This window comes from Prunus mume, linkage group LG2 (genome assembly GCF_029339155.1).
Source record: "Prunus mume cultivar Tortuosa linkage group LG2, ASM2933915v1, whole genome shotgun sequence".
NCBI lineage: Eukaryota > Viridiplantae > Streptophyta > Magnoliopsida > Rosales > Rosaceae > Prunus > Prunus mume.
Window position 1 is genome coordinate 46,612,531 of NC_142699.1, and position 13,584 is coordinate 46,626,114.

A 13,584-nucleotide genomic window follows, 5' to 3' on the forward strand; every position below is an offset into this window, starting at 1 on the left:
GGTGCAGGACGTGGTTATATCATGTTACGACGGTTATGGGGAGGCAAATGACATGCAATCTCTTTAAACATCTATTGGTTTGTGTTAACGTCGTAGTTTATGTTTTAGACGCCGGCTATTTGGTTTGTTTAACGTAGTACAAATTAACCACGACGATTTCTAGCTTATCCAAGTTGTTTTTCCTTCTTTTAGGGACGTGGATAATTATCTATATGTCGGTTCTTCTTTTGATCTTGACATGTAACACTCTTTAGACGTCTCAAGTTTCATAAAACCATCGTCTAATGTTGTCGAAGATTTCATTTTAGGCTAATTATATAGTAATTACACATCGGTTCGTAATAAATGTAGAAGTTGAATTACTTAACGACGTCGGTTATTAATCATCGTTGTTAGTTGTACAAAAGATGGCGGTCTAGGAAAACTTTCTAGACGACGGTGGTTTCCCGTTGTCTATTTCGATTTTTGTAGTAGTGAAAATAGCAAAAACCAATTAATCAGTGGCAATAAGAACTCAATAAGAGGTTATATAGTAGCAATACTAAGGCAATATGAGGCTATACAATAGCAATAAAAAAATTGTAATAGTCCATCTTATGGGGAAATGCTGGGCAAAACACAATGTATATAATGTTCTCTCTTCAATGCATAATATAAGTAAAAATATTTTTTCTAGAAGCAAAATATCTAGGTCCAATCGTCATGAAAAAAAAAATGCTGCAAAAGAGATGGTGAAACAAAAGAATTCCAGGTCCTTTTTGTTGTGCAACAACAATTTCATCAACAAATATTCAAGGCGCATTTTTCGTGGCCTTCTTTAAAAAATAGCAAACTCATGAAGCACCAACACCAACAACAACCAAAGGTTAAGTCAATAAGCTTAGCAATAACTCATAGGTAAGCCTAAATCTAAAACACTAAATGATGATGGTTGTCATACTACAATGCCTTTGTACACTCTTCCCGGTCATCAAAGAACTCTTTTTTCTCACCTTATAACTTATATGGTTTATGGCATCTGCTGTCAACAACCTACAACAATGAAACATAATTTTAGAAAGAGAAACAAGGAAGGTTATAAGAATTTTAGAACAATTCCAGAGTGGATTGTGGAATGAACAAAGCAGTCTTGCAATTGGTGAACCCATTATCCATTATCCAATTCCTCTACAAGCACAATCTAACTTTGAAAAAAGTGCTTTTACATTGTACAAGAGTTAACTAAAGTAAGTGGTGAGCATCAATCACAATCTAACTTTGCACAATTTAACTTCGATTATTATCTTACCGGATATCAAGCGTTTGCTTCTTCTTATGCTCACCATTGCTGATTGAATATTATGGATGCATAGAGCACACTTAGTAGTTCATTATGTCAATTTATGTAGTTCATTCAAAAATCACATCCCAAAACATAACAAAACAAATTCAAATCATAACAGATTCTTGAAGATGCGGAACACTTTCAAGTGGCATGAATGTTCTTTATATTAGATCACACAATTCCTATAAAACCAAGAGCCATTGAACCAAATAATTGTGTTTCTTCAATTGTTTTTTTGTCAGAATAAAAACCTAACTCAGTAATAAAATTCAATCAGCAAAAGAAAAACTTCAAAATCATTGTAGCCTGCACAAGCTTCAAGCTTCAAGCATAATATTCCTTACGACAAACAAAGAAATATTTGCACAATCCCAAAATTTTGGTTCAACAAGTTTTTGTATAATCCTACTTAAATAACATTCTCTACACAAGGTAAAAAAATATTAATTTTTTTTTAAAAAAAGATAAAATTTTAAATTAAACCCACAACTATGTTTCAACAAATTTCTTTACAATCTCACTCAAATTTGACTTGGAGGGACTTGAAGTGACATTAAGCACCAAAAATTCCAACCCATATATGAAATTGAAACAAGCAGAAGAAAACCCAAATAACATATGGGTATGAAAGTAAAGCAGAAAAGTTGAGTACCTGAGATGCCATGGATTTTAGGAAAGCTGAGAAAAACTAAGAAATTTGTTGAATCAGAGGGGAAGAACAACAGTCAAAAGAGAGGAGAGAGAGTGAGAGATGGAGGTGGAGAAGGGCCGCAAGAGAGAGGGATGGGTTAGGGTTTTTGAGGAGGTGATAATTGTCATCATCATGGGTGGGAACGAAAGAGAGAAGAAAATAAAAGATAGGATATGGAAGATATAACTAAGAGGATATGGAGTTAGGTGAGATTCATGGAGGTGGATTTTCTGTGAGGTTTGAAGAAGAGGAAGAGCAAGAGCAACAACTGAGAAGGAAAAAAAAGTGATAGATGGGCAATAGACTGTCAATAAGGAGTTTTTATAAAGGATATTTGTGATAGATTTCAAAATGGGGATATTATTGAATAAATTAGTTGTGCCAGGGCCAAAGTTGCCAATTTCCCTTAAAAAAAAAACTTAATAGCTCACCCGAGATAAGTCGAGATAAGTCTAGGTTTTTTGGCTCCACTACGATTATGCCGTGTGACACATGATACACTCATCACTCATTACTTTATCAGGAAATTAATGAACTTCATCGCCACCACTTTGGCCAATAGATATTTTTATATATAAAAAGATAATAATGTTTTATTATCAGCTTATTTGATGTTTCCGTTATGCCACTGCCTACGTAGTTTTTTTTTTTGGGTCAATTAAATATATGGAGGTTGATCTACCAATTTGCAAAGAAGCCTCAGAACTTCAGAAGTCTTAACAGAGGATCAATTTTCCTACATCCATGGCCAAAGTCAAAAGTGAACCCTGAGACCAGTCAGTCAACCCTCTCCTTCTAGAAAATTAAATCCACTTTGAAACCCAACTCACAAAATTCAAACCCACAACTACACATGTGGCCTACATTCTCCACTATAAATAATAATCAACTCTGCCTTCATTCTCCATCACTCATTCCCTGCCTTAGAAACCAAAATGGCTCAAATCATTGTACCCAGCAACATATTTCTAACCCTTATTATTGTAGCTGCAGCTGTAGCTGGGTATGTGGAGGCTCAAAGCCCGAGCACTAGCGACGTGTCGGTGGCTGATATCGTCACGCCCGAATTCTTCAACGGCATAATTGGCCAGGCCGATGCAAGCTGTGTCGGCAAGAACTTTTATTCCCGAGCTACCTTTCTTGAGGCTCTCAAGTCTTATGATCAGTTCGGTAAGATTGGTTCCATAGATGACTCTAAGCGTGAGATTGCTGCCTTCTTTGCCCATGTCACCCATGAGACTTTTCGTAAGTTCTTTATTCTCTCATCAATTATTTCTTCCACTTTATTCATTTTTTACATATATTTGTAATTTGTAGCGTGCATATGTTTGTACAAGTTGGTCTCATCACCGTAGAAGAAGTCGATGTCGATGTCGATGTATTGTCGATGTGTGTGGTCCAGAAAGATAACTTGTCGATGTCGTATGATAAAATAGCGCTATCTTTTAAAGCCGTTGTATATTTAGTTTTGTTTATTATGATTGTTGTAGTAGTGCCCACGGTCAAACAGGTAGACGCGAGTTTAATTTATTTGTATCAAGTTAACTGACGGCTCTCTCCAATAACATAAGTAGAAAATACATATTTTGTTTTCTTTCTTGTTCAAAATTTTCAATTTTTTTCATTGGTTTTTTATTTTATTTTAATGGGGGCGACGAGGATGAGGAATCCACAATTTGAATATTATAGGTATGGAGGCAGGAATGGGGGAAAAACTTAACGGGAAATGGAGATAATAATGGTGTACACCGGCCTGATTTGCTCCATTAATTGTCACCCCTAGTAGAAACTACAAAGTTACATCCCTTGTAGACGAGTCTTATTTTTATTAGAGAGATTGAACACTATGTGACCAATTAAAAACTTAAGATAATACAAATAGGGTTGTTCTATAAATAGATATTTAAGCCATTAATATGAGGTTGATTAAATTGTGCTATTTTACATATACCGAAAAACGCAATTAGCAAAGGAATCCCAAAAATTGAGGGAAAAACGATGTTTGATTGTGCAGATTTCTGCTACATAGAAGAGATAGATGGACCCTCAAAGGACTACTGTGATGAGAGCAACACACAATATCCATGCAAGCCAAACAAGGGCTACTACGGGCGTGGACCAATCCAACTATCATGGAACCCCAACTACGGGCGAGCCGGAGAAAGCATTGGCTTCGACGGATTAAACTCTCCTGAAACAGTTGCCAATGACCCCATCATCTCCTTCAAGACGGCGTTGTGGTATTGGATGAACAGCGTCCGACCGGTCATCGGAGAAGGTTTCGGTGCAACAATACGAGCCATTAATGGTGCCCTTGAATGTGATGGTGGAAACCCTGCTACTGTTCAGAAACGTGTTGCGTATTTCACTGAATATTGTAACCAACTTGGTATTGCTCCCGGGGACAATCTCACTTGCTAGGAGACATCTCAGTTTACTCGCTGAGCTAGATGTTATGTTTTCCTATTTAGATCGGTGCACTAGATATTAAGTCATATAAGGTTTAATAAGAGTTTGATTAAGTTATGTCTTGAGGCCCAAAACCTTGTGAAATAAGGAATGGTTTTGAAGCCTAATTAAGGAGTCCTATTTTGTTTCCTTTTTGTGTGAACCAATTTAAAGTGGGCTTGAAAGATAAGTCAAGTCGGCCTCGGTGATGAGTAGAGACGACTTGACCTAGCCGTATATAAGCTAAAGGCCCTGCTCTCATCAGACATGTTCTCTAAACCTATTCTCATCATAAAGAGAGAGCTGAAACAGTTTCTGAGAGAGAGCAGAAGTCTTTAGCCGTTCTTGTTGTTGCTGGGATCACTGTTGCTACGCATAGGATGAATTCGGAAGCTGTGTATTCAAGGAAGATGGCTCCAGGTATGTTGTCACATCTTTATACGTATTGCAAGTCATGTGAAAGATCTAGAAATTGCATGTAAGGAATCTAACACTAGAAACATTCATCTCAGTTTAATGATAAATGTACCCCACATAAAACATTAATGAAATACCAGGAGATTTTTCATCGGTGAAATTGCCAATTAATCGTCACACACCCAAACAAGTGTGCAAGAGCGCACCAAAGAATCGCGGATTACACAATTGCCGTCACACTTTTCACACAACCTTCCGATGGCTATTCTGAGTTGCTTCCGGCACATAATTAGGTCAGGATTATGCTTAGCCATCTAACTAGCTATGTCACTGCATTACGACATAGGCCAATATGTCTTATATATTGGTTAAGTGAAGACTAGTGTGACAAATGAGAAGGGGATTTTGGTGCTTACTTGCTGACCAAGGACAACCACATTCAAAAGTCGACATTATTTAAGCTGAAAAATGTGAGATACTTATTGGTTTTCGAGACAAGGGACAAGGACAAGGAGTTCATTTTCTGAATTGAATAAAGTAGCAGTGTCCATATGCCTATGAGATTAAGTTAAAAAAGGAAGGGGAAGGGTGATGACTGTTGGCGTGAATTACTGAATCACAATAGGAATTATATACATTTACTTTTATTATAATTGATTGTAATTATAGGAATACCAGTTTGACCGGGATTATATTTATTTCCCTTTTCCTTATTGTAATTACTTTTTAGATAGGCTTGTATTTGTATCACTATAAATACCTCCTTATGAGAAGAATAGAAATATATTGAATTATTCATAACCTTAAATTCTGTTTGAGTTGGTATCAAAGCAGTGATCCTAGGATCCTGCTCCTGCTACTATCCTTGCTCTTTATCCCTTACCACCTATCCTTGCTCTTTATCCCTTACCACCTTGCCTTGCGACCGCATCTTGCCTTGTAGCCGTATCTTGCTGCCTTTTACCTATTGTCTTCTCTTTGCCGCTGCCGCCGTACCAAGCTGCTGCCGTACCTTGCAGCCTTACTTTTTCTACCCTTCTGCCGCTATTGCTATCGTACCCCGCATCCTTATTTTTTCTACCCTTGCCACAATTTGCTGCACTTAATTCACCTTTATGGCTCTCCTTGCTATTGATTCTAAAAAGGATCATGGTTGGATTCTTGATTCTAGAGTTACTGATCATATGCCGTTTGATGTGTCTCTTCTTCACCATCATCGTTCTCTTACTTGCCCTACTGTTGCTAATACTAATGGTGTGCCTTCTCCAGTCACTAGTGCTAGAAGTGTTGATTTAACTCCCTCTCTGACATTGGAACATACTTTATTGGTTCATGTGCTCTCTAATAATTTGTTATCTATTTCGTAAATAACAAAACAATTAAATTGTTTAGTATTGATCTATCCTAGCACTACTACAAAAAGTGACAAAGACGACCAGAAAAAATCGACAGTCTAAGGAAAAACCGTTGTTGTTTTGTGAAAGACGACGGTTCTATAAAACCGCCATGTAATAACACCTTAGACACCTAAAAATGGGAGATTCCAATGGTTGTTCATAAAAGACGACGCACCTAATTAAAAAGCCGACGTCTTATTGAAATGGGATTTCCGCAGACTAAAATCTAAGCCAACAAAGAACGGCAGAAGTTATGAATAGACCGACATAGAAAGTATAGACGACGATGTCAAAAAAAGCCACCGTTTTTACTCAGAAATTAACACGACCAAGTTTTCGTATAAGGCGCCATATAATTACAAATAAATCCATGGTGGTATAATACAAAATACCGCCGTATTAAATTAATGTACAACTACGGCAAAGATAAATATATCGACGTCTTTCTCGTATAGTTCTACGACGGTATCTTTAACTCTCACCACGTTGGGGTTTTTCATTTAACGACGTATTATAAAATTTAACGTCATATTTATTCACTTTATACGTCATACCTTATATTTAAACCGTCATCTTAATAAGAATTTTTTTTAACAATTTATTTCTTGGATTTTGTTATCCTACGTCGGTAGATCAACTTAATGACAAGAATTGAAATAATCACGACGGTTTATATAGAAAACCGCCGACATAATCACATTTTTCTGAGATCCCAAGGGTTACGAAATCTTACCAGATGGAACTCTGTTCCTCATCATAATCTTACCAGAAAGACAATATTTTAGAGGTTAATGATGTATGTGTATTTGCGTCTTTGAGATACACAAACGCACATACACATTAACATCCAAAAAATTGCCTCTGAAATTTGACGACGGCAGCCTCAGATTTGCAATCAGAGAGACAATTTTTTGGAAGTTGATGATGTGTGTGCGTTTGTGTATCTACACAAACGCACACACACATCAACATCCAAACAATTGCCTCCTAAAATTTCACGACGGCAGCCACAGATTTGCAATCAGATAGACAATTTTTTGAAAATTGGTGATGTGTGTATGTTTGGGAATCAGATACACATACACACACACACACTAACATCCAAACAATTGCCTCCTAAGAGGTGAGGTGAGACAGAGAAAAGGGGAAGAAGAAGTTGAAACCCTAATTGAAAACTAAAACTGAAAGAATTCGTGAAAAAAAATCTATTTATAATTAAAAAATCAAATCCACGTCGGTTATATTACACATAACGACATTTAACAAAACGAATCCAAGTCGCGAGACAAATATATTGTGTCGTCTTAGTCTCAGAGCAAAACGCCAACGATAGAATCAATTAATTAACTGACGTAGAAATTAAAGACGTCGGAAATTATAAACCTACCGCCATCTTACGACAAAAAAGACGACGATAGAACAAAAAACCGTCGTTGTTTTTATATTTGTATTTGATTTAAATTAGTCACCCAACCAAGAAACTTTACAAATTCTAGAACATTAATTTCCGTCATTTAAATTTCCTCGGGAGAAAAAACTCTATTTATAGTGCATTGTAATTGAAAACTAAAACTGAAAGAACTCGGAAAAAAACTCTATTTATAATTAAAAAATCAAATTCACGTCTGTTATATTACACCTAACGACATTTAACAAAAAGAATCTACGTCGTGAAACAAATATATTGCGTCGTCTTAGTCTCAAAGCAAAAAACCAACGATAGAATCAATTAATTAACTGACGTAGAAATTAAAGACGTCGGAAATTATAAACCTACCGCCATCTTACGACAAAGAAGACGACGGTAGAACAAAAAACCGTCGTTGTTTTTATATTCGTATTTAATTTAAATCAGTCACCCAAACAAGAAACTTTACAAATTCTAGAACATTAATTTCTGTCATTTTAAATTTCCTCGGGAAAAAAAACTCTATTTATAACGCACTGTAATTGAAAACTAAAACTGAAAGAACTTGGGAAAAAAAACTCTATTTATAATTTAAAAATAAAATCCACGTCGGTTATATTACACTTAACGACGTTAACAAAAATAATCTACGTCGGTAATTATAAACCTACCGCCATCTTACTTTAATATACTATGACGACAAAAAAGACGACCAAAAAAGACGACGATAGAACAAAAAACCGTTGTTGTTTCAAATTTGGTTTGTTCTCTTTCTACAGGACTTGGATAGTTCAAAGCATTGACAATATCTTTACAAATTCAATTGCTCAGGCTTTAGAGGCCATCTGAAGCCATTTCTATTCTTTATCGCATTCTTGAAAACCCATCTTCTTCTTCTGAAGCTCTACGGATAAAGGAACAGGCTATCACAAATCTGACGGATCTTCTTAGCCAAGAAAATCAAGCGAGAGGATCAGGCACATCGATCTTCAGATTTCCCTTTGCAAAGAAATAGCACAGTGGACCCGTCTTTGAGAAGCGAACTTTCCTTGACAGTAGTGGAGGCAGAGCTTGCATCTCCTTGTACCATGACGCGAGATATTAATTTATCGACTTTTATTTTGGAGTTTACTATGACAGTACCTACAACACTACTGTCGTATTTATTTGCCACGTCCTAAGTTCAAATTATCGTCGTAGTTTTTTATTTATACGTAGTTGTTCTCTGTAAACCGCTGTCTTATTTTTATGAAACGGTTTGTGTATATATTCAACTTTTCGTCTACCTGACTTACACATGCACTGTTTCCAAACCCGATAAAAAATTTCAATCTCCGAGAGAAAACTTTTCGTCTTTTTCCTTGTCGAGAGAAGCAGTGTATCTCATCGTCTTCTCTCGTCTTCTTAAATCGTCTTGTCTGAACTTAAACACCAAACTCCGAGAGGAAGCTTTCATTGCATGCAAAAGGTAAGCTTTCATTTCTCACTATTTGTGCTGCTATTTTGCATGCTCATACGGTTTTTGTTTTGAAAATATTTTTACCTTTTTTCTGGCCAAAATCATTTTAATTCTTTCCAAGTTTGAGAAAATATATAGACAAGAGGGAAAGTTTCCAACTTTGAACACAACTACTTCAACTAAATAAGACCACGGTAGCTTCTTATTTACGTGGTTAAATATGGAGACCACGACGGTTCATCAGTCGCCCTAGTGTCGTCTAAAAATTGATCTAAGTTGTCTTTAAAATGACCGTCGTTTTTTTATTTTCTTGTTTGATTGCAGGTTTGATTTCTCTGAACCATGGTTTTTGTTCTTCCTAATTTGATAAAATACAAAGAAAAAGAAAGTAGGGTTTGGGATCTAATATAGACGACGATGGTTTTTGTTCTTCCTAATTTTATTCACATCGTGTGAATGTTAATACCACGACGTTATACTAAGATACCGTCGTCTATATAAGATTCCAAAACCTTCTTTCTTTGTCTTTGTATTTTATCAAATTAGGAAAAACAAAAACCATGGTTCAAAGAAATCAAACCTGCAATCAAACATTCACAGACAAAGAAAGAAGGGTTTGGAATCTTATATAGACGACGGTATCTTATTATTCACGTCGTGTTAATTTCAATACCACGACGTTATATTAATATTAACGTCGTTTGAATTTAAATATCACGACGGAGTGTAAATATCGCCGTAATAACTTCTTATTACGTCTTCTTTTATATTGTTTCGTCATTGTTTAAGTACCATCATTTTAAACATTTATTACGTCTGATGTTATGTTATTGCGTCGTGTAAAATCTTATCATACGTCGTGTTTTATGAATAATTGTCGTTTGTGTTCCTAATTTTTTCCTGAAATATTTTCACTTGCAGGTTTGATTTGTCTGTAACCATGGTTTCTCAAGACCAAAGTAAGGACTCTGGCTAAAAAAATGGAGGTATGGAGCTTGAAATGGTAACTCCTCAAGACAAGTCCTTGAAGAAGATGAAGTTTGTTTCATCTGCTGAGACAGAACCACCAGCACGACAACAATTTCGAGGATGCGAGTCGGTCGAGGTATGAGCACAATGCCTCGTTTGAATATATTACTACGTCGAAATGTTTTAAAAACGTCGTGACAGGTCTGAATTTGGAATCGCTACTCTGTCTTTGTAATTATAGCATAAGACGTCGGTGGTTAATTTTTGCGTCGTGTGAATGATATTACTACGTCAAAATTTTTTACAAAACGTCGTTAAAGGTCTGAATATGGAATCACTGCTCTGTTTTTTGTAATTATAGCATAAGACGTCGGTGGTTTATTTATTGCGTCGTTTGAAATGAATAACCAAGTCGTTAGTAACTACTATCGTTATAAAATTTTAATAACGTCGACTTCTATGTTATTGTGTCGTGTGAAATTTTATAATACGTCGTTTGTTTATAAATAACCGTCGTGTGTTTTCTTGTGCTGACTTTTTTATATGTCTTTGTTTTAGGATGAATTACAAAAACAAATGGCTGAAGGCAGTCTCAGTGTATCTGGCAGTAATGATGTGTTGACCTTGGCTTTGGGTCCCGAGCATCCAGGGAGAGTAAGAGGGGTAGGTGCTGAGATTTCCCCTAGGCAATACTTCAATTTACCTAGACAACAGAGGGTAAAATTTGCCGATCAATTGAAGGAAAGTGTAAGAATTGTCCTTCAAGAAGAGACTAAGAAGATGGAAGCTAGATCAAGGGAAGAGACTTTAAGGATGGAGGCTAGAACCAAGCAATTGGTAGAGGCTGAGAGGGAACATTTACTGAGTCAGCTTTCCCAACTCATCCCCAATTTTGATCTAGGCATGCTTAAACCGAAAACTAGCCCCTGTCAAAATCTAAGTCTATAGCAAAGTCCCAAAAATCCAATGTCTGACAAAGCAAGCTGCTCTGGGGATGTGAGATCCCTACATTTGGAGGATGATACTGCCAAAAATGGGGAAAAGCAGGAAGAAATGGTAACATATCTGAACTTTGAATTCTCTGTTTTTTAAAAGAGCTATTAGACGTCGTTATTATGAAGAAAACCGTCGTTTGAAATACATACCACGACGATTTTATTAATAAACCGTCGTTTGTATTTCAATACAACGTCGTATTTAGTTTACTTGTTTTACACGTCATTAGACGTCGTTATTTTTGAAAACTTTTGTGATGATTTAGACGACGGTTTTAGTCCTTACCGACGTAATATATGAATCCCCATGACGTTTATTATTTACCATCGTTTAATAATTTTAAGACGTCCATAATTTTTACATACCGTCTTAAGTTATGCCTTACCACGACATTTTGATTTAGTTTTTTTACTTTCTGTACAATCTGTCTTACATATATATATATATATATATATTTCTTTTTTACTTAAAACAGAAATATGGGAATTTAGAAAATCAAGATGAAGAGAAGAAAGAAGAAAAAAAAGTTGAAGAGAATAAAGAAGAAAAAAAAGATGAAGAAAATAAAGAAGAAAAAAAAGATGAAGAGAAGAAAGAAGAAAAAGAAGATGAAGAGAAGAAAGAAGAAAAAGAAGATGAAGAGAAGAAAGAAGAAAAAGAAGATGAAGAGAAGAAAAAGAAAAGAAGATGAAGAGAAGAAAGAAAAAAAAGAAGATGAAGAAAAGCATGATGAAAAGGTATATTCTCATAACTTTGTCTTTTTTATTTGTTTTTCAAATTTCAGACGTCGATAGTTTCTTTAAACCGTCGTTTGTTTTCAAATTACACTTCGTAATTTGTTTCCTATGACGTAATAACTTATTCAACACAACAGTGTTTTGTTACCGTCGTTTAAATTATTATCAGATGACGTTGTTTTCTTTAAACCGTCGTTTTTATTAAATTATCACGTCATTTTATTTTTCTTTATTTCTTTAAATAGGGTATTGAAGTAGATGATTATTCAAAGGTGGAGGTGCCATCTTCCTTACAATCCCTTTGTCGTTGTGTGGAAACCACACTAAAGCCTCAAGAGAAGATTATGACCTTTACAATTGGGAAGGAGGTGTTTAGTGCAGATCGCAGTACCTTCGTCTTGCCTGAAGATATTACACAGTTAGTAGGCATGGAAGAAATTGGGGCTACTGTGCTTGCAGTATATATATGAGGTTTGTCCTTATCAAATATTTATTTTACACTCAAATTTGTGTTGAAAAAAAAAATCATTATAGCATAAGACGTCGGTGGGTTATTTATTGCGTCGTTTGAAACTACTAACCACGTCGTTAGTTATGTACCGTCGTTATAAATTAAGTATAACGTCGATTTCTATTTTGTTACGTCGTTTTTTATAAATAACCATCGTTTTTTTTTTTGTGCTGACTTTTTTATATATCTTTGTTTTATATATTAGGTGCTTATATGATCATTTGAAAGTAGCAAATATGCTCAACATGGTTGGCTTTATCGACCCTGCTCAAGTTAGTGCCAACGCTGGGTCACTAACTGCAGATCACGAATTGTAGCGATCAACTTGGAAGGCGAGATGGTGAACAGATTTTCATGATACCTTACAATCCAGGGTTAGTCTCCTTAACAAGATTTTGTTTGTATGATGCACTACGTATAAAACTGTTTAACTAATTTTGTGCCATTTGAAACATCTAACCACGTCGGTTCTTTATTTATTGAGTCGTTTGAAACTACTAACCACGTCGTTATTTAATTACCGTCGTGATAAATTTATAATGACGTCGATTGCTACGTTATTTCGTCGTGTGAAACTATGTAATACGTCGTTTTTATAAATAACTGTTGTTTGTTTTCTTGTGCTGAATTTTTTATATATCTTTGTTTTATATTAATTTTGTGCAGCTATCATTGGGTCTTGCTGATTGTGAGAGCAAAGAAGGAAACCGTCTATTTTCTGTATCCTCTGCCCTGAAATCGTGTGGTTAATGAGGAGGCCAAAAACATGGTGAACAGTGCTATAAAAATTTATAATTTCCACATAGGCAGACAAGGCCGTAAAGCACCCATTTGGAAAACTCGCCAGGCACACCAAAGCAACCCAGCAGTGTCGAATGCGGGTATTATGTCATGCGCTTCATGAGTGACATCATCATGGATCCTTCCCTGGAGTTTGAGAAGACGGTAAGAAGAAAATTTTCAGATACATTTTCTGTGGTTTTTTGTATTATCAATGACGGTCCTTTAAAATTACCGTCGTTGAATCGATATACTATGTCGGTTATGAAAATAGCGTCGTCTGTGATTCAATTTCTTTTTATTTATAAAGCTTAATAATCATTGTTTATGGATTGCAATTTGCCAAGGGAAAAGAGCAAGCGCCATACCCCCAAGCAGCCATTGATGAAGTCAGGAATGAATGGGCAGAGTTTGTTTGCCTTCATGTGGACTAGAGGATTTTTAGAA

General features: G+C 35.7%; 1 protein-coding gene and 1 long non-coding RNA gene across 2 annotated transcripts; one reads left to right on the forward strand and one right to left on the reverse strand.

The window, feature by feature from the left end:
* Window positions 1-692: 692 nt before the first annotated feature.
* Window positions 693-2,388, reverse strand: LOC148920560 (uncharacterized). Its single transcript, XR_016124302.1, has 2 exons — window positions 1,977-2,388; window positions 693-1,032 (listed from the first exon to the last, which is right to left on the reverse strand). It is a non-coding gene; the product is annotated as an uncharacterized LOC148920560 (long non-coding RNA).
* A 492-nt stretch (window positions 2,389-2,880) lies between these two features.
* Window positions 2,881-4,613, forward strand: LOC103322431 (endochitinase EP3-like). The gene is made up of 2 exons (XM_008224346.3): window positions 2,881-3,260; window positions 4,030-4,613. The coding sequence occupies exons 1-2, from the start codon at window positions 2,951-2,953 to the stop codon at window positions 4,434-4,436; spliced, it is 717 nt and encodes a 238-aa protein (XP_008222568.1). The 5' UTR covers window positions 2,881-2,950; the 3' UTR covers window positions 4,437-4,613.
* The last annotated feature ends 8,971 nt before the right edge of the window (window positions 4,614-13,584 follow it).

Bases quoted from the DNA above. Each gene is read 5' to 3' on its own strand.
- LOC103322431 (XM_008224346.3), top strand. From the start codon at position 2,951: ATGGCTCAAATCATTGTACCCAGCAACATATTTCTAACCCTTATTATT. The intron at 3,261-4,029 runs GTAAGTTCTTTA...TTGATTGTGCAG, and splicing joins TGTCACCCATGAGACTTTTC to ATTTCTGCTACATAGAAGAG.